The following is a 24,256-nucleotide window of genomic DNA, read 5'->3' on the forward strand; positions in this document are numbered from 1 at the left end:
TAGGTCAGTGGTAGACTAGCCATTTTGAACAGTTATTTGTGAGGGATATTTTTGGAAAGTATTATTTACGGAAGGCATTTTGTAAAACACACTTTATCACTATTATAACTTAGCTATTACTTGACGTGGTATAGTCAGAGGTGAAATAAGTTTGAACATTTGTTAACGGCAAACTAAAGCCCTTCTCATATATGAGGAAGTTCTCTCTCAACAGAAGCTGTTCAAAAGTGCCCTTGTGGTGAATCTTTGTGTTTGTCAGATTTTACCTACCATACTTCTTATCAAGAGGGAATGGGTCCAAAGTTCCAGGAACCAGTCATTTCATTTAATCTCACGGACAGAAAGCACATATGCATCTCTTGAGGGATGCTTAATGTTGTTGATTCAAAAAGCTGCCTTACCTTGAAAACGGATGCTATATCTAGGACGCTTTCTACATTCCAGTCAATGCATTGTTCACTGTCAATCCTGTTCCTTAAGGAAAAGTGTGAATTTTCATGTACAATTTTGAATAAATCATCCGATTCTTGCCCTTTTTTGGCAATTATGGACAACATATCCTGTGTAGGATAAGGATAAGCTTGCATTATTAGAGATCCACACATCTGAAGCACAACTATGTCTTGTATTGTGAACCTGAACAAAGGAAAGTTGGATGCAGAACTATAACAGAGTGGAATGAAGAAGATATTGAACTTTTTTCTGTTTTAGCTTCCAAATATTTTTTCTTGCCTATTCCTTTGTTTCCACAATTTGAAATATCATGGATTTTTTTTTTTGGACTTTTATTCCACAAAACATTTTGGTGAATGGTCCTCTATTGCATTTTGTTTCCCCCTATGATAACTTTCTCATGCTTGCGATACTAAGTTACTATTGGGATATTTCCTTTACAGAGATCAAACCACTATATTACTTCCTGTCTGTCCTGGCCTCTATTATGAATCCTAACTTTTGTGTTTTTAAGAATGATTTTTTCAGTACATTTCTGAGATTTTCATTTCGTTTTTATCAGTTCTTATTTTCAACTATGTCTAAAGATACTGTCACATTTTATAACCCAAGCATACTTCAAACATTCTTCCACAAATTTACTCTATAAAAATGAATAACATTCAAGACCTACTTCATTGTCAATTATTTGTTAAAAATATGGTTACCAGAAAATTCTGCTGTAGAATACCTAAGAAATTGGCAGTAATGCTCATGTTTCTGGAAGATAAATTTGTTCACAAGGAGCATAAATTAGTAGCACAGCTATAGTTCTAAAATAGATGCTGGAGAGAAAATATAAGTTTCCAAAGAAGTTTACTACCTCATTTAAAAAAGATTAAGCCATATTAGGTTGCATTTAAATATAGTCTGCTATCATCAAAGATGTTCATACTTATCAAATACAGTATGTATACATAAGAAATTGTTAATGTAAAATAAAAGTCTGTAGATATTATTAATTTAAAAGATTGAGTAATCTCATGGGAAATTATACTAAGTTATTGACTCCAGAGAAATATGGAGTCATAAAAAAGCTGAAAGACTTTTCATTTGGTCAATCAGCAGGGCACTTCCATGGACCCATTTCCTCTCAGAAGCTGGTCAATTTGGATCTCTTATGAAAACTGTGCAAAATATGGGAAGACTATTTCTTTTTTTCTTACAATTACATGATTCAAAATGCAGTGGAATTTATTTCTATTTTAACATGATCTTACACTCATGGATAGGTTATTTAAACCTTCAACAGTTTGACTGAATAACTTTCTCAGAACAATGGTGATGTAGAAACCCAAAATGATACTCACAAATATTAGACCAGACACCTTTTTGTCTTCAAAAATACTCCTAAGAGTTTTGCCAAACAAGCATTTCTTTGTTGTTTGTGGTGGATTTATGGGCGGTCCTGGTGGGCTGGCACATACACTACTGCCTTGTTGTTTCTCTGAATCTAAGAAAGAAGGGAAATCATTGTTGTAACTGAATTCACTTACCCCTAGCTTACAGTTTTCATTGCATAGAAATATAATGAAATACAAAGAGATACCTGTTAATGTACTAGAAGCATAGACAACATCAAGTAGTCATGTAATAATCAAAACTACCAAAAAGGAGGAAATACAAACTATGAAGGAAAAAGATCAAGTCACATATAAATCTGACCACATTAGACAAACACCTGAATTTCAATGGATATTCTAACATTTAGGTGGGCCTGGATCAATGTTCAACATGTCACAAAATGCAGATATTAGTTTACACTTTATTACTGAGCAGAAGTATCATATCTACAAAGGAGGAGAAAAATTACATAGTGTAATCACCAGTACGCCATCTCTCTTCAGTGATCTTGGTCTACAAATGGGATATAGCAAACTGAAGATAAGGCATTCACCCAAGAGGAGAGAAATGATAAATAACCCCATGGTCATTCATCAAACAAGGGGAAAAATATATGGCAACAACAAAATAACGAAGACCGATAAATACTGCTAATTAATAACTCTAAGCATTAACTGCTTCAAGCCAATAATATACTGACTATCAGTTTGGATAAGAAAACAGTTTCTATTTTTCTCCTGCATCCAAAAATTACACTTGTTTTAGAGAAAATTGCATACCCTTGTCCAGGAAGAAATTGCCTATATTTTTTTTGCATAGTTTTGAGGTCCCATTTACTTAGTTTTTCATGTTCATTGGTGTTGTCCTTGTTCACTTAATGTTTTCAAGGTAAAGTTTTTGAGCTGTGGGGGTGAGGTCAAGGGAACATGGCAGAAGACTCACAGGAATGTGGGTAAAAAAAACTCCATTGTATAATATTTGTTCTCTTAATAACATCAAAAATCTTATCAGTTTTACCAATCTATAAAATGGAGAGAATCATAATGTTATTTTAGGCTTTTTACTATATAAATCTGCTGTTTCATGAGCATGGGGATATATTTAAATTATCTTTTTGGTTGCACCTTTTTTCTTTTTTTCTTTTGCCTTTTTTTTTTTTATTTTCGTAAAAATCTTTTACTTGTTGGTTAGTGTTTCCCCAAAGTAACATAATACTTCTGAAGTTTACTGTGTATGATGGTGTATCATTGATTTAACTTTCAACAAATTTGTGACTTTTATAAAGAAATAGTACTCACTTTGTGTGATAATTCATATGTTGATATTTTTTGAAATAGTTTACAAGAAATATGATTATTTGTATTTAATATTTAGATTCACTTATGTTTACTATCCCATAATCTTCAAAAAGAGATATTTTGTCTTCTGCATTTCTAATGTGTGTCTCCTTGCCCTCAATCAATTGCAATATTTTCCCATAATATTACAACGCAGTACAAAACCTGAGTCCATTGAGTATGAACAAATATGAGCACAGCAAGCCATTGGTTCCAAAATAGTTCAAAAGTACCTAGAGGATGGGCAACACACACTGGAAGGAAAGTCTAGGTGATAGAATGATTATCAACATTGTAGAATTAAGGCAGCCATTGTTAAATGTTCTTAACTCAGTATGGAAAGCATTCTCTTATTACTTGAAATTTCAACTTTTAACGTTTCACACTATAGTCGATAAAGACTAATTTCAGATGTGGAAAGAAGAAAAATAAGTAGACAAAAATGAAGGAATTGTATATTTGTATTGCATTTATATTCTCTTATACTAGGAAAATGAATTTATCTTGTCAGAGAGGAGTGAAATTTTGTGACTTGGACAAGTCAAAGGACCTGTACAGATAATTCTAAAGAGAAAGAACAAGGAATAAAATTTTGAACTACAAAGAGGTATGTGGAATAGCATTGTGTGTGAGAAAACAAATGAAAGATCCAGGACAATGGGCAATTATGTGGTAATGAAAATACCTTTAAATCTAATCAAAAAGCAGTTGTTTACAACCGACCTGTTAGTGTCACGTATTACACCTATACTGATATCTTTCCATACTGGTTATTGTCAGGGGCTACAGGAAGATACAACTTTCATTATTTCCCTAACATATCAACCTGCCTACTATTTTATCTAACTTTGAAACATGACTTAAAACTAAAAATCTTCTAAGACATATCCAGCTACAATCAGTTGACTGCTGAGACATCTCTGTAAGATTTATTTGGCAACGGGCACTCAAGCCCTCAAACATGACAGGAATCCAAGTGCTACCTAAAGCATCCATATTTTGTGGAAAGTCATATCAAATATTTTAACAATTAGAACAATTTCACTCAACAGGATTGAAATCATGTGTGGTGCTAGAAATCTTGCCAAATTTATGGAGGCTAGACTACCCATAAACCTTAAAATTTATTACATTAATTTACTAAATCAGCCAAGTTCTTTACAGCATTCTAAATACTAGACTTATGTCCACAAATAAGTTGAGCCACCTTTCTTCATCAGAGAAGCCTCTTTGTACATAAAATAATAACATTATAGAAAACACACCTGGACACAGTGAATTGTAGAAAAGGCAACACCAGTGAATACATGTACATTACAGCTAAATTCTCTATAGCTCAGGGAACATTGTAAGAGAGGGATTACAAAGACTGTAAGAGACAGCATAGTAGAAAGTCTGTTTTGAAATTGCCTCTCACAAAAATAATGGCAATACCACAATGATAGCAATATCAATGCAGATATTAAATCTATGGTCAATTCTTGTGACAAATTTCATAGGTCAAATTTCATATAGGCAGCTAATGATGACTGGCAGAATATTAAATTTTCCAGAAATGATCTGCATATTGTTTGTCTAATACACACTGTACCTCTTGGAAGCAATATTAACAAACACAAGAAAGTGGAATCAAGTTGTATTCATATTTTTAAAGATAAAAATATATAAATAAACACATGAAATATATCTAAGTGAGTTTGAGAATGATATGAATGTGATGGAATGAATGGAGAAAAGTCAGGCAACATTGCTATAATTCCATTTTCAATAAAATTTTAAAAAAATAATAAATTAAAACTTTTTGAACTTATACTTATGGGAGTTCAGAAGGGAGAAAGAACCAGTCATTTTGAAAATTACCAATTATTTTACTTTAATTTTTTTTCTAATATTTCCATATCTCAGATTTCTATTAGGGACTGTTTTGAGATACAAAAACCATGAATAAAGACCATTCACGTTAAGGTCTCAGGTTATGAAGAGAGATAAAACAAGTACACTGTATGTTTCTGTGTTGTGCATTGCTGAGTATATGTAATACATGTAGCTTTGTGGTTTTGTGTGCATGTGTGTGTGTGTGTGTGTGTTAGGGTGTGTGTGTGTGTGTGTTAGGGTGTGTGTGTGTTTAAAACACCTGCAGATCACATCACTCGCAGTATATTTAGAGCTTTAAACTTATTTACATTAGAGGAGGGCCTCCAGTATAGGTCTCTCTCTCTCTCTCTCTCTCTCTCTCTCTCTCTCTCTCTCTCTCTCTCTCTCTCTCTCCCCCTCTCCCTCCCTCCCTCCCACTCTGCCACAAGGTCTCTTTTTATCATTACTGGACAATATTTCAGGATTATATTACCATAATGTTTCCATTAATTACTGTCTCCAACTGCCATCTGCTTTCAGATAGAAGCTTTGGTCTAGAGATGCTTTTAAGTCAATATCTAGTTTTGATTGTTTCTTAAAGTAAGTTTTGATGACCCAAATTCATGTCACAAAGCCAGCATCTTAATAGCTTTAGACAGCGGACTATCATTTCAAGTCATTTTGTATAATCTAAAAACCATGACCCACCTCTGATTTTAATATGCATGATGATTAATTTTGATTGTTAATGAAATTTTATTGAGAACTTTGTACTGTATTGGACTCAAGGCAAAACTCTGAGGTGTTAATCAACGTCATTAGCTTCTGGCCATACTTTGGTAACTGAGGTAGGAAAACTAATACTATAATACAGGGGTGTAGAGGTAGAGACTAAAAAATGCCAATTTCCAAAGCCTATGGAGAACCATGAACAAGGCACACTGGAGTGTAAGCAGTAACCCATTTTAATAACATTTTTATAATAGCAAGCAATGTAATATACAGCATAAAATAAGTGTAAAATTTGAAAATATTTGTAACTAATATGGTGAAACATAAAACTGAATTAATAACTTGTAATAATTTCCTCAGCTGTGATAAAGAGGGAGGAAGAAGGGAACATTAAAATTGAATGACTTTAGACATTCTTAAGTCATCCTCTACCATTTATATTTGGTAGTTGTTCTGTTTTGTCATGCTAAATGTAACACAAAATGTCATAGTTAGACAAGTATTCTCAGATTATAGGTTTCCCTCACCTCAGATAAGAATAATATTTTGGTATAGTTTCTTCTTTTAATTAATTTATTTATTTTATTAGATATATTTCTTTGCTTATATTTCAAATGATATTCCCTTTCCCAGTCTCCTGTCCGTAAGCCCACATCCCCCTCCCACTCCCCATTGAGAGGGTTTTTGGTTGGTTCAGTACAGTCCTTGCCACAGAACAGAACCTCAGGTTCCTGCAAATGATTGTTCCTATATCCCTGTGTCCAGAGGCGCCGTGCAGTTTCCTCTGGGATCAGGGATAGGGGCGAGGTCTGCACAAGTGGCAGTCTGTCCTGCAGTCTCAGGATGTCTGCACTTCTGGGTGTTCAGCTCTCTTCCCCATGGAATTTGTGTCTTGGTATATTTTCTAACACTATACAAAAAATTACTTGAGTTAACAATGTATGTGAATATAAGTGTTACTACCTCTTAATCAGGTGTGTTTTAATCTCTTTATCATTCTTCACATAGGTTTTGTAGCAGATCCTGTCCAATTTAATATTTATACCAATGCTACGAACTTGGCAAGGTTGTCTCTCATAGGATATTAAACATATATTACAAGGATAATAAAGATAATTTACAGTGGTGCAGGGTTTAATATTGCAGAATGTTTAATGGATTTTAAGTCAAATCATTATTTCTAAATGACCTTATCAAAAATAATAATTTCATATACAAAAACTCCTCTGTGACTTAAGGACCATGGGAAGAAAAATGGGAATTAAACAGAAAATATTATTGGATTCTCTAAATAAAGAGAGGGTCATACATTCCTGTATGTATAGAAATGCATGTAAATATATGATTATAGATATAATATATATTTAGGTATATATATTTGTATGTCTATAGAAGCATATCTTTAAGTATAATTTAACTAAAGTACTATTTCAAAGCTTTGCCCATATAGGGACATTTTTTTCTTTCTTTTTTTCTGAGCTGGGGACCTAACCCAGGGCCTTGCGATTGTTAAGCAAGTGCTCTACCACTGAGCTAAATCCCCAACCCCATATTAGAATATTATTGTGTGTCTCAATGCTCCTCTGATATTTACAGATTTATGAAAATAGGGAATGATATCATACTTCCATGCATTTGATGACTAAATAAATCTTTTCATACCTGTAGGACCTTCCTTTTTCAGAGCAGCATATGAAATATTGAAATTTTCATCATTATCACAGGATTTCCCATTGATTCCAACTATGAATTCTTCAATAATAGGTGATTTGTCGGCAAACTTTATGGAATCTGTAGAGGTCTTTAATCCATCAGACCTTTTGTCAATGTGTTTACCATATGTTGGATAATTTCCAAATATTAGCAGATAGTTGTCAATCATAATTTGTATAATAGACATCTGTAATATCATGAGGCAAAAACAAGATTGTCATTTCACATGGGTTACAAAAGAGAAATTAAAGTGAGGTCCAAAAATATGAGAAAAATAACAGTTACCACAAACAGATAGGTACCGATAAAATGAAGTGTCTGAAATAGACTCTAAGTCTTGATTATGAAAAATGTTAAAATATCAAATAGATCGCAAGGAATTGAGAACAAAATTTGAAAAGTGATATGCTGACAAAAACTGTGAATGAATCAATTTAATTACTGATGTTTGTTGAATTTCTTTGCGGGCATTGTTTGCTGTGATGGTTTGAATGGGATGCCATTCTAGTTCCAGGCATGGCAATCCAAACTTCGTGACAAATTTCTGCTGCTATAAGTCCTTGGCCCTCCTTGTGAAAGTATGTCACTGCTTAGAGTTTGGAGTCACAAAATATAGGTGCCTATTTTCAATGTCTCTGCTTCATGTTTGCTTCCAAAGTTAAGAGCCAGGACTTACTTCTCATTTTGTTGTCCTTCCTTTCCGAAGCCATGCTCCTCTGTGATGCCAGTAAAGGACTATAATCCCTCTGTATTTCTAAGTCCCAAATAAACACTTACTTGAAATAGTTTCCCTGTTCATGATGTTTTCCTTTTTATTGTTTTTTATTTAATTACATTTCATACATTATCCCCCTATCTTCCCCTCCACAAACTCTGTATCTCTATCCCTCTCTCTATGACTGTGCTCCCTCACTTGTCCACCCACTCCTGCATCAACACCCAAGCATTTCTGTACCCTGGGTCATCAAGGACTAAGGGGCTCCCCTCCCAGGGATGCCCAATAAGGCAAACTTCTGCTACATATCCAGCTTGAACATGGGGTTCCCCCACGTTCAGGCTTTAGTTGGTGTTTTATCTCCTGATATTTTATCGAGGCAATAGAGAGGTGACTGAGAGAAGAAGTTGGTGAGAAGAGGGAATCTTAATTGAGAAAATTCCTCCATCAGATTGACCTGTTGTATAGGGAAGTCTAAAATATATTGTCCTGATTAACCTTGGAATTCATAGGGCCCAGATCTCCAGGATGGTATCACCCCTGAGCTATTAATCAGAAAAATAAAGATATGAGGTCCAAGGCAAGAGGCAGAACTCCTCAGCTTCTACTTCCGTTCTTGCCTCTAGTTTCCTGCACTGCTTCATTTTGGGCCCTGATATTTCTCTGAAGTTAACTGGTAACTGCAAGTCTATCACACAGAGTAACCTGTCTTGCATCATTTGTTGTTATCAGTGTTTGGTCACAGCAGAAGTAGAAAATTATGACCCTTCTAAATTGAGTAACACTGATAAGTTGCTTTTCTTCTGAGATGATGGCTTAGGTTAAGTCAACCCTACACATGCCATATGTTTCTTCCCAACATGCACCTAAGTTTATGTTTGAACTGTGATGCACAGGATAGGAAAGAAATGATTCTTCGAAAAATCACAGTCACATGATTGTCTTATTTTGTATGCAGATTGTACCAAATAGTTTTACTTCATTGTTTTCATACTTGATCATGCAAAAGAATATATTTGAAAAGAATTGTCCATAAAGGAAGAATCATTAATAGCCATTATGAGTGAAAAAAATGTATTTATTGCTTCACTTGGACCTAACATGCAATTTGATATAGGCTTGGATTTTAGGTTTCCAGTAACTTGGTAATTAGAAAGTAACTTAAAAAGGTATGTTTCTAGTCTAAGCCAAGTAGATTCCTGATGAGAAGCCTATTCAACCTGTCACTTACGCTATCCTCCTCCATCTGGTGTAATATCACTATATATTCTTTCCTCTGGCCCTAATTCCTGGAAACTAATAGTTAAAATAAACGATGCTTTCTTTCTTACTTTTTACCTGTTTATTGCCTTTTACCCTGTTCAACATATAGGACTATTATATTGATTCTCTGTAAATTTCTCAGTGTGGTACCAAGTAACCCTCATTTCATTTTTCAGTCCTTAATTATATCCTTTGCTAAAGTCCCCCATACTCAAATTTCAAAAATTAAAATTAAATAATGTTTTAAATTAAAAGTAAAAATCAAACTAAAATTTAAATGCGTTTTAAAATAATTCATTGTTTGAGGTATTTATTGGCGCATAAGTTTTAATACATTATACTCTTTTGTCCAAACAGCTTTACTTGAACTGTACATTGAAATAAGTCACTGGTCTGCTTCAAATCCTCTGGATTTTTCTACATCCTCAATACTGGAACTCCCCAGACATTCCTCTCCTTCTATATCGTAGTATCTTTTTGTTTCTTTAATCATTGTGCTGCTTCAGCTTTGAATCTGCAGGATCACCCCTTTTTCAGCTCTAGTTGCAGGATCTAGATCCCCTTCACACATGTAGCAGATGCAAAGCTTGATCTCAGATACGTTATCTGACTATTGGTGTGGGCACTGGCACTGAGTCTGTTGTCTAGCAATGGATTGCTTTCTTGTAGCTGGGCTGCTTTGTCAGGCTTCACAGGGAGGAGATGCACTTATTCATGTTGTGAGTTTATGTATGAGAGTGAGTTGGTGTGCATGGAAGATATATGCTACTGAGATAAAGGAGAATGGAGGAAAGAAGTCATTGTGAGGATGGAAAGTAGAGGAAGGGAATGCAATCAGAATATAGAGTAAATAATTAGTAGAAAATATTAATGTATGTGGGGTTATAATAAAACTAATAGCTTCATTAAACCTGAGGAACACAAAGTTGTACTTAAAATAGGTTAGTTATAAAATAATGGAAAGTATACAAAATAACATACACCAATTCTTCACACACACGTATATATATGTGTATATATATATATATATTTATGTGTACATGTATATGCATATGTGTATATATGTACATAACTAATGTATATATATGAAATGTTCTTTCATATGACCAGCAATTCACTTTATGTGAATATTTAATAATATGATTGTCTCACCAATATGAAACACAACTATTATATACTCCAAAAATAGGGCTAGACTGAAAAAAAAGTCAAAACATAGGTAATTATGATTTTTTAAACTTCATTCTAGTCTTCTTTGACTACCATTATACATGAAACTTATTGTTGGCCACAATCAATATCTATGAAATAATGAAATAAAGAAAAAGAAAGAAATAAGAAAGAAAGAACAAAGAAAATGAAATTATCCACTTACTTTGAACTACATCTCCCTTCCCAAATCTTCCTGATATAGATCAATACATATTCCACTCCAGTCTAGAAGAATGCAGTCCTAGGTTTTCCTTTTACAGAAATAAGCTTTCCGAAGTGTTCCTAAATCTTGCTTCACAATGAGTATTTTGTTTCCAAAGGCAAAAAATCAGATCCCCTTACCTTTCTTGAGATATCCTGCAAAAACGGTGAGTTCCTTGTAGTCTCATCCCTTAGCAGGTAAGGAGCTATGCGGAGAGCTAATCTGTCACTGTCTAAATTATTCATGGATGAATCTTTTATTATTGCTAATACAGAAATGAGATGGTATAGTAGTGTAAGGTTTTCTGGTGGGATCTTTACTAAAAGACTAAACAAAGAAAGAATTTTATGTTAGACCATCTGAAATGAAATGTTATTTATATAACACACTACAGAAGAAAAAGTAGATATTATGCAGATCAATTCATAGTATAATCAGAATTCAAAAGAGTAAAGAATATATAGCTAGAGTATTATTTTAATATTTTCTGAAATTACTTTTCTGCGTGAAATCACTGGAAAATATTTTAAAATTGATTTTGAATATCTGTATACTAGATGTATGACTGCGACCTACAGAAACAAGAGGAAGGTGTTAGGATCACTTGTATTAGAGTGAATGAAGATTGTTGCAAACAATGTGTATTCTATGTATGAAAACATCCAGTGTTACTAAATGCCAAGCCATCTTTCCAGCCACCATGGAGACACACTTAATATCTAATGTACTATGAATCCATGTAACAGTCTTGTGACACTCTAGAAAATGAGAAGAAGAAATAACACTAGTGACAAGACACAATGCAGTTATAAAAGATTCTACTACAGGCAAGGCAGAGATGCAGTGTAACTGGTTAGCAAGTAGAGCTCAAAGTTCCTGTTACAAACTATATCATTCTATGGAGAATCACACAGGAAAATGATTCCAAGAAGTCAAGGCTATCCCTGACCTAGGGGAGCTTTAGTTCCCTGGGAACTATAAGTATAGCTATACTTCCCTGGGGAGTTATAGTTCAGAAAGAAGAATTCAGTAATAGTTTCATGTTCTAATCAATGACATATATTTAACATGTGAAATATTCACAAAATTATGGTAATAAAACTAGGATACAAATAGCCTACAGGTAGTCTACACACAGAGTTCTATTAATTTGCCTTACACAGGGATTAAATCAATACTCTAGATTGACCTTCACATATGTGTTACATAAGCTGACTTCTAAACCATGACAGTTATAAACAAGGACGACTCTGGGAGGGATTACAGACATGGTTCAACCCTCTAGTTTGTGAAATGAAAATGTTTAAAAGCTGGCAATACAAGTCTGAACTAAGGTATCCTCTTGTCCTGGGAGATCATTCCAGCTAATAATCCTGTAATCACAAGCCTATGTACCTTACAAAAGCACTGCTTCTATATTGGTGCAGTTCCCCACACGCTTACTCTATCATTACCTTTGGATGGCAATAACTTTTTCAATCACAGTTCCTTCATCTAGGACGCTAAACCAATTTTCATATAAATCAGATGTCAGCAAGCTTCCATCAATGCTTCTAATAAAGTTCTTTTTTAATGAAAATAAAAACAAAAAAAGTAATGGTCAATGTAGATTGTTGAAAGTACTTGATAAACATTTTTGTTTAAGACTAAAAGTTAGGTCCAGTGATTCTCAACTTGTGTGTCATAAATCCATTTGGGGGTTCACATATTACAAATACTCCATATTAGATATTATATCCATTTTTCAATATATTTCATATCATTAGAAATGTTTTAATTATAAAACGAGCATCAAAATGGTGTGGCGGCTAAGAATCACCAAACCATGAGGAAATATGTTAGTGTTACAGTATTAGGATGGCTAAGAATCATTGGTTGTGACTGGACTTCCATAAAAGTTTCCCAATCTGTCATCTGGACAGAATCTTGGCTCAAACCTGGAACCTATATGCAGCATTTTGTGTTTTCTTACCTAAGACTAGAATCAAAAAACAGAATCCTAGTTGCTGCAGCAATGGAATAAACCTAGTCTATGTTCATTTTTGCTTTCCTGGCTTATCGTCAACACCACTACTTGCAATCATAGATCTACACTTCACTTCCCCATTCCAAAGGTCTGTCTGCCTTGAATAGGTCCTGCTCCTATGTGGAACTTCCGATCAGGAGCCTATCATACCCGCCCTCTGAGAAGCTCCTCCCAGCAGCTGACAGCAGTAGGATGGGAAGAGCCACATCCAATATTTGAATCTGATGGATCAATCATGGACTTGTGTGAAAGGAATGCAGGAAGGATTGCATGCTATGACGGAGATAGGAACTCAGTACGAAGAGCTACAGAATCAAGTAACCAGGAACGCTGGGAGCTATCAAAGCCTGAACTACCGACCAAAAACCCTACACGAGTTACAGCATGAACTATGGCAAATTTATAGCAAATGTAAAGCTTAGTCTCTATGTGGATTTCCCCAACATGTTGAAAAGAGGATATCCATAAGCTGTTGACTGTGAAAACCCTTCCCCAACTGGCCTCAGGGAGAGAAGTTGTGCTAACCCTGAAGAGAGTTGATGTACCAGAAAGGGAAGATAACACAGGGGCCCCAACCTGCTTGGAGAAAGATAGAAACTCTGCAGGGGAGAAGTGGTGTGGGGCAGAATACAAGATAGACAATGAATAAATAAATTAGTATAAAATATAATAAAATGATAGCAACTATTAAATCAAAACAAAACAAAACCAAAGTCCTCTTCTTGGAAATAGGAAACTATCAAAAAATGGCAGCATGAGAAGTTACCTCATCCTGATTGTATAGTTGGTGAGTCTGTACTTTTAGCTCTCAGAGAGTAAAGCTGTAAAATACACACACACCTCTGCTAGTGGTCAAGTTTCTTATTTTTGTTCCATGTGAGAAGGTGACAGTTTCATATCTTTTTCTTAAAATTTGGAAATATTCAACTATTTGAATTAAGATGGAGACTTTAGCTCGTTTGAAGAACGGAAAGTAACTTTGTTCATGATAGAGCACAATGAGGTTTGTGTTGTACTAAGAAAAAGAAGTAATGAAAATGGAAGAATTCCAGGTATTCTTGTACCTGTAAATTGCTTTGAATACACATTGCAACCTTCAGTCACTGATCATAACTTTCTGCCCATGATGTGGTCCCAGGTTTCTGGCAATGAGAACTATACACACTTGGCAAGTTCAGGGCAAAGGAGGGATCAATAGGTACCTTTGCCTAATGTTATTAAGCATAGTTAATCCCAGAGCATTATCTTTTCTCTTGATGTATGGTCCATAGCTCCACTATCTTCTGAGAGGCAAACTCAGATCATTGCCCAAACAAAAATAAAATAATGTTAATGGTTCTAGAGTCACTGGAACTCACTGGCAAGTTAAGACTGGTAGACAAGTTAAAAGTAGGTTAGGCTAACTCTTGACTATTTGACATGGAGTCAGAATCGCAGTATCTGGCAAAGGTGAATGTGCTGGTTTATTTTTGATTGAGAAGGAAAACAACTTCATGTATCTACTGGTCATGGGGTAATATGCAAATTCTATATCCTTTTGTGCATCAGTGATTGACTAGTTATTTTTAACTGTTATTATGTTAGGATATTTTTGGTATTACTTAAGACATGTATTTTGTTCACCTATTACTTCAAAAGGAATGGTCAGAGTTGAAATCAGTGGGAACTTTTGCAATGCCACACTAAATCCCTTCTGACCTATAAGGAAGTTAACCTCCAAGAGAAGCTGTTTACTAGTGTCTTTGTGCTGAATCTTTGCGTTTGTCAGACTTTTACCTACCAGGACCCTTATCAAGATGTCATGTGTCCATAATTCCAGGAACCAGTCATCATCATGCAATCTCAAGGACAGAAAGCACATATGCATCGTAGAGGGATGCTTAATGCTGTTGATGGCAAACCTTCCTTACCATTAAAACGGATGCTATAATTATCACACTTTCTTGATTCCAATTTATGTATTGTTCACTGTCAATCTTATTCCTCAAGGACCAGTGTGAATTTTCAGGTATAATCTTGAAAATGTCATCTGAGTCTTGCCCTTTTTCGGCAATTATGGACATCATATCCTGTGTAGGATAAGGATAAACTTGCATTATTAGAGATGAACACATCTGAAGCACAAATAAGTCTTGTATTATAAACCTGAGCAAAGGAAAGTTGGATGCAGAGAACTATAACAGAGAGGAATGAAGAGGACATTATACTTTTTTCTGTTTTAACTTCCAAATATCTTTTCTTCCCTAATCATTTGTTTCCACAATTTGAAAAATCATGGGTTTTTTTTTTTTTTGTTTTGGACTTCTGTTCCACAAAACATTTTTGTGAATGGTCCTCAATTGCTCTTTGTTTCCCTCTATGATAACTTTCTCAGGCTTGCCATTCAAAGTCAATATTGGGATATTTCCATTATAGAGATCAAACAGCTATTTTACTTCCTGTCTTTCCTGACCTCTATTTGAATCCTTACTCTTGTGTTTTTAATAAAGATTTTCTTCAGTACATTTCTGAGACTTTCATTTCCTTTTTGTCAGTTCTTATTTTCAACTATGTCTAAAGATACTGTCACATACACTAACCCAAACATACTTAAATCGTCCTTCAATAATTTTATTCTATAAAAATGAATACCATTCAAGATTTACTTCATTTTCAATTAATTTTATGATTACAAATATGTTTACCAGAAAATTGTGCTCTAGAGTTCCTAAGAAATAGACAGTAATGTTCATGTTTCTTATCAGATAAATTTTATCACAAACATCATAAATTACTAGTACAGCTATAGTGCTAAAATAGATGCTGGAAAGTAAAGATATATTTCCAGAGAACATTAATACCTCATTGAAAATAGATTAAGCCATATTAGGTGGCATTTAAATGTAGTCCACTAGGTTCAAAGATGTTAATACATATCACGTAATGTGTGTATATCTAATTCATTGATAATGTAAAGTAAAAATCTATAGATATTTTTAATTTAAAAGATTGAGTAATCTCAGAGGCTATGATATTATGGGAGACTCCAGAGAAATATGGAGTCTTAAAGAAGCTGGAAGACGTTACATTTGGGCAAGCAGTGGGACACTTCCATAAACCCATTTCCTCCCACAACCTGAAGGTTGTGGTTCTTTGATACAATCTGTGCAAATCATGGGAAGACTATTTCCTTTTTTCTTACAATTACATAATTCAAAATACAGTGAAACATATCTATTTTAACATGATCTTACACTCATGGATAGGTTATCTAAACCTTCAACAGTTTGATTGAATAACTTTCTCAGAACAATGTTATTTGTTTGATGTAGAAACCCAAAATGATACTCACAAATATTAGACCAGACACCTTTTCGTCTTCAAAAATACTCCTAAGAGTTTTTCCAAACAAGCATTTCTTTGTTGTTTGTGGTGGATTTATGGAAGGTCCTGGTGGGCTGGCATATACACTACTGCCTTGTTGTTTCTCTGAATCTAAGAAAGAAGGGAAATCATTGTTGTAACTGAACTCACTGAGTCCTAGCACACCGTTTTCATTGTATAGCCTCCAAATCAGAAAGAGATACCTGTTAACGTACTAGAAGCATAGACAACATCAAGTAGTCACATAATAATTGAATACTAACAAAAAAGAGAAAAATAAAAACTATGAAGGAAAAATGCTAAGTCACATATAAAGCTGACCGCATTAGACTAACACCTGAATTTCAATGGATAATCTAACATTTAGGTGGACTGGATCAATGTTCAACATGTTGTCACAGAATACAGATTCTAGCCTACACTTTATTACTGAGCAAATGTATCATTCATAACAACAAAAGAGGAAAAACATTACATAGTTTAAATATCAGTAATCCTTTTCTCTTCAATGATCTTGGTCTACAAATGGGAAATAGCAGAGTGAAGATAAGGCATACACCCAAGAGGACAGAAATGATAAATAACCGTGTAGTCATTCATTAAACAAGGGGAAAATATATGGCAACAACAAAATAACAAAGACCCATAAATACTGCTAATTTATAACACTAAGCATTAACCGTCTCCAAACAATAATATACAGACTATCAGTTTGGAAAAGAAAACAGGTTCTATTTTTCTCCTGCACCCAAAAATTACACTTGTTTTAGATAAAATTGCATACACTTGTTCAGGAGAAAATTGCCTATATTTCTTTGTATAGTATGAGGTCCCATTTAGTTTTTCATGTTCATTGGTGTTGTCCTTTTTCATTTAATGTTTTCAAAGTCATGTGATGAGGCTTTGTGGGTGTGGTGATGGAACATAACAGAAGACTGGGAGGAAAGTGTGTAAAAAAAATCAGTTCCATAACATTTTTACTCCTAATAAAGTAAAGAGTGTTACAGTTTTACCAGTCTTTAAAGGGATGGTGTTATAGGACACTCTAGTTTTTACTATATAAATCTTACTGATTCATGAGCATGGGGAAATATTTCCATTTTGATATCACTTCAATTCGTAATATTTTTGTAGTGTTTTTTTTGAGTTGCTTCTTTTTTCTTTTATTTTTTCTTTTTTGCTTTTATTTCAAATCATAAAAGTCTGTTACTTAATGGTTAGAGTTTCCCCCAAGTAACATAATACTTTTGAAATTTACTGTGTATGATGGCATTCCATTAATTTCACTTTCAGCAAATTTGTGTCTTTTATAAAGAGTACTCACTTTGTGTGATAATTTTGTATGTTGACAGTTTCTGAAATAGTTTAAAGAAATAAGAGTATTCATATGGAATATTTAGACTCACTTATGTTTACTATCACATAATCTTCAAAAGGAGATACTTTGTCTTCTGCAATTCTAATGTGTGTCCCTTCCTCCTCATTCAATTTTAAGATTTTCCCACTATATTACAAATGAGTCCATTGAGTATGACCAAACATGAGCACAGCAAGCCATTAATTCCAAAATAGTTCATAAGTATCTTGATGATGGACAGCACAAACTGTAAGGAAGGTCTACGTGATAGAATGATCATCAACACTGCATAATTAAGGCAGTCACTATTAAATGTTTTTAACTTAGTATAGAAAGCATTCTCTTTTTACTTGAAATTTCAACTTTTTTTTTGGTTCTTTTTTTTCCGGAGCTGGGGACCGAACCCAGGGCCTTGTGCTTCCTAGGCAAGCGCTCTACCACTGAGCTAAATCCCCAAACCCCTGAAATTTCAACTTTTAACATTGCACAGTATAGCCAATAAAGGCTAATTTCAGATGTGGAAAGAAGAAAAATACATAGCCAAAAATGAAGGTATTGTATATTTATATTTCATTTATTTTATATTATACTAGGAAAATGAATTTATCTTGTCAGAGAAGAGTGAAATTGGGTGACTTGGACAAGTCAAAGGACCTGTACAGAAAATTCTAGAGAGAAATAAGAAGGCATAAAATGTTGTATGAACATGTATAAATAATAAGTTTTTGTCTGAGAAAACAAATGAAAGACACAGAACTATGTTCAATTATGTGGTAATGAAAATACATTTAAGTCTAATCAAAGAACAGTTGTTTACAACTGACCTGTTAGTATCACGTATGCCACCTATACTAATATCTTTCCATATTGGTTATTGTCATACTTTATTGAGGTTAAAGATGGGTACAGCTATCATTACTTCCCTAACATCTCAACCTGCCTACTATTTTATCTACCTTTGAAACTTGACTTAAATCTAAAATCTTCTAAGACATACCCAGCTTCAATCAGTTGACTGCTGAGACATCTTGAAGAATTTTGGCAAAAGGCTCTCAAGCTCCCACCTTGACAGGAATCCAAGTGCTACCTAAAGCATCCATATTTTGTGGAAAGTCATATCAAATATTTTAACAATTGGAAGAATTTCTCTCAACAGGATTGAAATAATGGGTGGTGCTAGAAATCTTGCCAGATTTATGGAGCTAGACTAGCCATAAACTTTAAAACTTATTACATTATTTTACTATATCAGCCAAGTTCCGTAAAGCATTCTAAATATTAGTCTTATATCCACAAGTAAGTGGAGCCACTGTTCTTCACCAGAGTAGCCTCTTTGTACATAAAATAATAACATTCTGGAAAACAAACCTGGATACAGTGAAGAGATAAGTGCACTGTGGAAAAGGCAGCATCAGTGAATACATGTACTTTATCGCTAAATTCTATATGGCTCAGGGAAGATTGTGGGAGAGGCGTTACAAAAACTGTAGGAGACAGCATACTGGAAAGTCTGTTTTGATGTTGCCTCTCACAAAAATAATGGCAAAACCACAATGATAGCAATAACAATGCAGATAGTAAAGCTATGGTCAAATTTCATATGTCACATTTCATAGGTCAAATTTCATATAGGCAGCTAATGATGACTGACAGAATATTAAATTTAATAGCAATAATCTGAATATAGATTGCCTAATACACACTCTACTTCTTGGAAGCCATATTAAGAAACAAGAAAATGGATTCAAGTAGTATTCATACTTTCACAGATAAAAATATATAAATACACACGTAAAAAGATATTGACATGAGTTTGAGAGTGTAGTGAATGTGATGAAATGAAATAAGAAAAGTCAGACTACAGTACTATAATTCAATTTGAAATAAAATTTTAAAATAATAATAAAAACTTTTGGATTTATACCTACAGTAGTTCAGAGGGAACAAGAAACAGTAATTATGGAAATTACCATTTACTTTAAGGATTTTTCTAATATTTCCATATGTCAAATTTGCATTAGGGACACTTTTGAGATAGACAAACCATGAACAAAGACTATTTCATGTTAAGATCTCAGGATATGAAGAGAGATAAAACAAGTATTCTGTATACTTCTGTGCATTTCTGAGTGCATGTAATACATGCAGCTTTGTGGGTTTGTGTGTGTGTGTGTGTGTGTTTGTGTTTAAAACACGTGCAGATCACATCATTCGCAGTATATTTAGAGCTTTAAACTTATTTACATTAGAGGAGAGCATCCAGTATTGCGCTCTCCCCCCCCCTCTCTCTCTCTCTCTCTCTCTGCCACAAGGTCTGTTTTTATCATTACTGAACAATATGTAAGGAATATATGTCCAAAAAGCTTCTGTTCATTACTGTCTCCAACTGCCATCTGCTTTCAGATAGAAGCTTTGGTCTAGAGATGCTTATACATCAATACCTAGTTCTGTTTGTTTCTTAAAGTAAGTTTTGATGACCTAAATTCATGTCACAAAGCCAGCATCTTAATAGCTTTAGACACTGGACTATCATTTCAAGTAATTTTGTATAGTCTAAAAACCATGACCCACCTCTGATTTTAATATGCATGATGCTTAATTTTGATTGTTAATGAAATTTTATTGAGAACTTTGTACTGTATGGGAATCGAGGCAAAACTCTGAGGGACTATTCAATGTCATTAGCTTCTGGCTATAATTTAGGAACTGAGGTGGGAAAACTAGTACTGTAACTTGGCTGTAGAGGTAGAGACTGAAAAATGCCAATTTCCAAAGACTATGGAGAACCATGAGCAAGGCACATTGGAGTGTAAGCAGGACCCATTTTAATAACATTTTTTATAATAGCAAACAATGTGTATTTACAGCATAAAATAAGTAAAATGATTGAAAACTGTTTGTAACTAATACTGTGTAAAATAAAACTGAAGTAATAACTTGTAATAATTTCCTCAGCTATGATAAAGTGGGAGTAAGAAGGGAATACTAAAATAGAATGACTTTAGACATTCTTAAGTCACGCTCTACTACTTATGTGGGGCAGTTATTCTGTTTCGTCATGCTAAATGAAACATAATTTCATAGTTAGAGAAACATTCTTAGATGATCGATTCACCTCACCTCAGATTAGAATAATATTTCAGTATATTTTCTTTTTTAATTAATGTATTTATTTATTTTGTTAGATATATTTCTTTACTTACAATTCAAATGGTATTACCTTTCCCGGTTTCCTGTCCATGAGCCCCCCATCTACTCCCCTCCCCGATTAGAATGTTTGCTTGATTCAGGACAGTCGTGGACACAGAAGAAAACCGCAGGTACTGGCAACTAATTGCTCCTATATTCCTGTGTCCAGAGGCACTATGCAGTTTCCTCTTGGACCAGGGATGTGGGCAGAGGTCTGCAGAAGTGGCAGTCTGTCCTGAGGTATCCGGATGACTGCACTTCTGGGTGTTCAACTCTCTTCCCCATGGAATTTTGGTCTTTGTATATTTTCTCAGCATTATGCAAAGAATTGGCTGAGTTGACAATGTATTTCAATATAATAGTTACTACCTGTTAATCAGGAGAGTTTTAACCTCTTTATCATTCTTCACATAGGTTTTGTAGCAGATCCTGTCCAATTTAATATTTATACTAATGCTAAGCACTTGGCAAGGTTGTCTCTCATAGGAAATTAAATAAATATTAGTAGATATTTACTAGGATAACAAAGTTTCTTGACATTGGTGCAGAGTTTAATATTGCAGAATGTTAAATGGACTTTAAGTCAAATCGTTATTTCTAAATGATCATATTAAAAATAAAAATTTCATATGCAAAAACTCCTCTGTTACTTAAGGACCATGGGAAGGAAAAGGCAAATAAGCAGAAAATATCGTTGGATCCTCTAAATAGTTTGCCAAACATGCCTTTTTGTATTGAGATGTATATAAATATATGTTTATATATGTATATATGTGAACATTTATGTACATATACATATTTGTCTGTCTATAGAAGCACATATTTAAGTATAATTTAATTAAAGTCCTGTTTAAAAGCTTTACCCATATTCAAATATTATTGTTTCTCAATGCTACTCTGATATTTACAAATTTATGAAAACATGGGATGATATCATCCTTCCATACATTTGATGACTAAATAAATTTTTTCATACCTGTAGAACCTCCCTTTTTCAGAGGAGCATGTGAAATATTTAATTTTTCATCATTCCAGGATTTCTCATTGTGTCCACCTATGGCTTCTTTCATAATAGGTGATTTCTCTGCAGACTTTATAGAATGTGTAGAGGTTTTTAGTCCATCTACTCTTTTGTCAGTTTTTTTTAAATACGTTTTATCATTTCCAAATATTAGCAGATAGTTGTCAATCATGACTTGTATAAGCGACGTCTGTAATACGACAAGGCAAAAACAAGAGATTCATTTCACATAGGTTACAAAATAGACATTTAAATTAAAATCCATAAATATGAGAAAAATAACAGTTGCCACAAAGAGATAGGAACCCATGAAATATAGTGTCTGAAATGACAACTTTAAGGTCTTTAAATTTATCAAAAGTTGTTAAAATATTATATAGATTGCAAGGAATAGAAGAACATTTCAGAAATGATATGCTGACAAAAACTGTGAATGAATCAAATTAATGACTGATGTTTGTTGACTTTTGGGGGAGTGGTTTTGTGATGTTTTGTATGAGGTGTTATTCTACTTCCAGGCATGGTAATATCCTCTTTGTGACAAAATTTCTGCTGGTCTAAGTCCTTGTCCCTCCTGGTGAAAGAATGCCACTTCACAAAACACAAATTACGGGCGCCTATTTTCAAAGTACATTTCCTGCTACGCATTTGCTTCTGAAGAAGAGAGCTATCAGGACTTACTTCCCATTTTGTTGTCCTTCCTTTCTGCAGCCATGCTCCTCTGTAATGCCAGTAGAGGACTATACTCCCTCTGTATTTCTAAGTCCCAAATATACACTTACTTCAATAAGTTTCTTTGGTCATGTTGCTTTATTTTTTATTGTTTATTTAATTCATTACATTTCATGCATTAGACTCCTTCCTATTTTCCCCTCCTCAAACTCTGTATCTCCTCCCCCTGCCTCCATGACTGTGCTCCCTCACTCACCCACCCACTCCTGCCTCAACACCCAAGCTTTTCCGTAACATGGGTCTTCAAGATTCCACAGGACTAAGGGGCTCCCCTCCCAGGGATGCCCAACAAGACAATCTTCTGCTACATATCCAGCTGGTGTCATGGGTTCCTCCATGTGCACTTTTATTTGGTGTTTTAGCTCCTGGTATTTTATCAAGGCAATACAAGGGAGACTGAGAGAAGAAGTTGAGGAGAAGAGAGAATCTGAATTGAGAAAATGTGTCCATCTGATTGACTTATTGTGTAAGGAAGTTTAAATTATATTGTCCTGATTAACCTTGGATTTCATGGGGCCCAGATATCCAGGATGGTGCCACCCTTGAGCTATTAGCCAGAAAAATAAAGATGTGATGTACAAGGCAGTAGGCAGAACTCCTTCTCAGCTTCTACTTCAGTTCTTGCCTCCAGGTTCCTACCCTGCTTCATTTTGGGCCCTGACATTTCCCAGTAGTTAACTGGTAACTGCAAGTCTATCCCAGAGTGTAACCTGTCTTGCATAATTTGTTTTCATCAGTGTTTCATCACAGCAATAATAGAAAATTATGACACTTCATAAATTGAGTAACACTGATGAGTTACTTTTCTTCTGAGATGATGGCTTAGGTTAAGTCAATTCTACTCATCACATATGTTTCTTCCCAACATGCACCTAAGTTTATGTTTGAGCTGTCCTGCACAGGATAGGAAAGAAATGATTCTTAGGAATATCACAGTCAAACGATTGTCTTATTTTATATGTAGATTGGACTGAATAGTTTTACTTCATTGTTTTCATACTAGACCATGCAAAGGAATATATTCGAAAAGAATTACCAATAAAGGAAGAATCATTGATAGCTATTAAGAGTGAAAAATGTATTTATTGCTTCACTTGGAGCTAACATGCAATTTGATACAGGCTTGCATTTTAGGTTTCCAGTAGCTTGGTAATAGAAAGTAACTTAAAAATGTATGATTTTAGTACAAGCCAAGTAGATCCCTGGATGAGAAGCCTATTCAAGCTGTCCCTTAGAATATCGTCCTCCGTCTTATGGAACATCACTATGTCTTTCTTCCTGTTGACCTAATCCCTGGAAACTACTAGTTAAAATATACCTTGCTTTCTTTCATTTTTTTACCTATATGGTCTTTTACCCTATTCAAAGTCTATGTCCTTTATTGATTCTCTGTAAATTTCTCAATGTGCTTTCAAGTAACTCTCATTTCATTTTTCAGTCCTTCATTATATCATTTGCTAAAGTCCCCCATACCCTAAATTCCAAAATTTAAAATTAAATAACTTTTTAAGTTAAAAGTAAATATCAAACTAAAATTAAAAAGCATTTTTAAAAATGTAGTATGGGAGGTATTGGCCCATAAGCTTTTGTTCAAACAGCTTTACTTGAAATGTACATTGAAATAAGTCACTGGTCTGGTTCAAGCCCTCTGGGTTTTTCTACATCCCCAATACTGGAACTTCCCAGACATGCCTCTCCTTTTAT

General features: G+C 34.3%; 1 protein-coding gene and 1 long non-coding RNA gene across 6 annotated transcripts in view; one reads left to right on the plus strand and one right to left on the minus strand.

Annotated features, from left to right (window-relative positions):
• Positions 1 to 24,256, plus strand: part of LOC102555656 (uncharacterized) — a 348,348-nt gene that overhangs the window by 287,391 nt on the left and 36,701 nt on the right. Inside the window, 1 exon segment of the long non-coding RNA NR_190574.1 lies at positions 3,663 to 3,780. This is a non-coding gene — a long non-coding RNA (uncharacterized LOC102555656).
• Tgap1l8 (GTPase activating protein testicular GAP1 like 8) overlaps positions 1 to 24,256 on the minus strand; it is a 62,741-nt gene that overhangs the window by 7,935 nt on the left and 30,550 nt on the right. For all 5 annotated transcript variants that reach the window (XM_087637234.1, XM_087637239.1, XM_087637241.1 and 2 more), the window contains 8 exons: positions 21,776 to 22,010; positions 16,222 to 16,364; positions 14,801 to 14,959; positions 12,319 to 12,428; positions 11,005 to 11,191; positions 7,422 to 7,659; positions 1,803 to 1,945; positions 402 to 560 (listed from right to left, as the gene is read on the minus strand). In XM_087637234.1, coding sequence (XP_087493360.1) covers positions 402 to 560; positions 1,803 to 1,945; positions 7,422 to 7,659; positions 11,005 to 11,191; positions 12,319 to 12,428; positions 14,801 to 14,959; positions 16,222 to 16,364; positions 21,776 to 22,010 — 1,374 coding nt within the window. The remainder of the gene's footprint in view (positions 1 to 401; positions 561 to 1,802; positions 1,946 to 7,421; positions 7,660 to 11,004; positions 11,192 to 12,318; positions 12,429 to 14,800; positions 14,960 to 16,221; positions 16,365 to 21,775; positions 22,011 to 24,256) is intronic.

Source organism: Rattus norvegicus, chromosome 2, assembly GCF_021556685.1.
Source record: "Rattus norvegicus strain SHRSP/BbbUtx chromosome 2, alternate assembly SHRSP_T2T, whole genome shotgun sequence".
Classification (NCBI taxonomy): domain Eukaryota; kingdom Metazoa; phylum Chordata; class Mammalia; order Rodentia; family Muridae; genus Rattus; species Rattus norvegicus.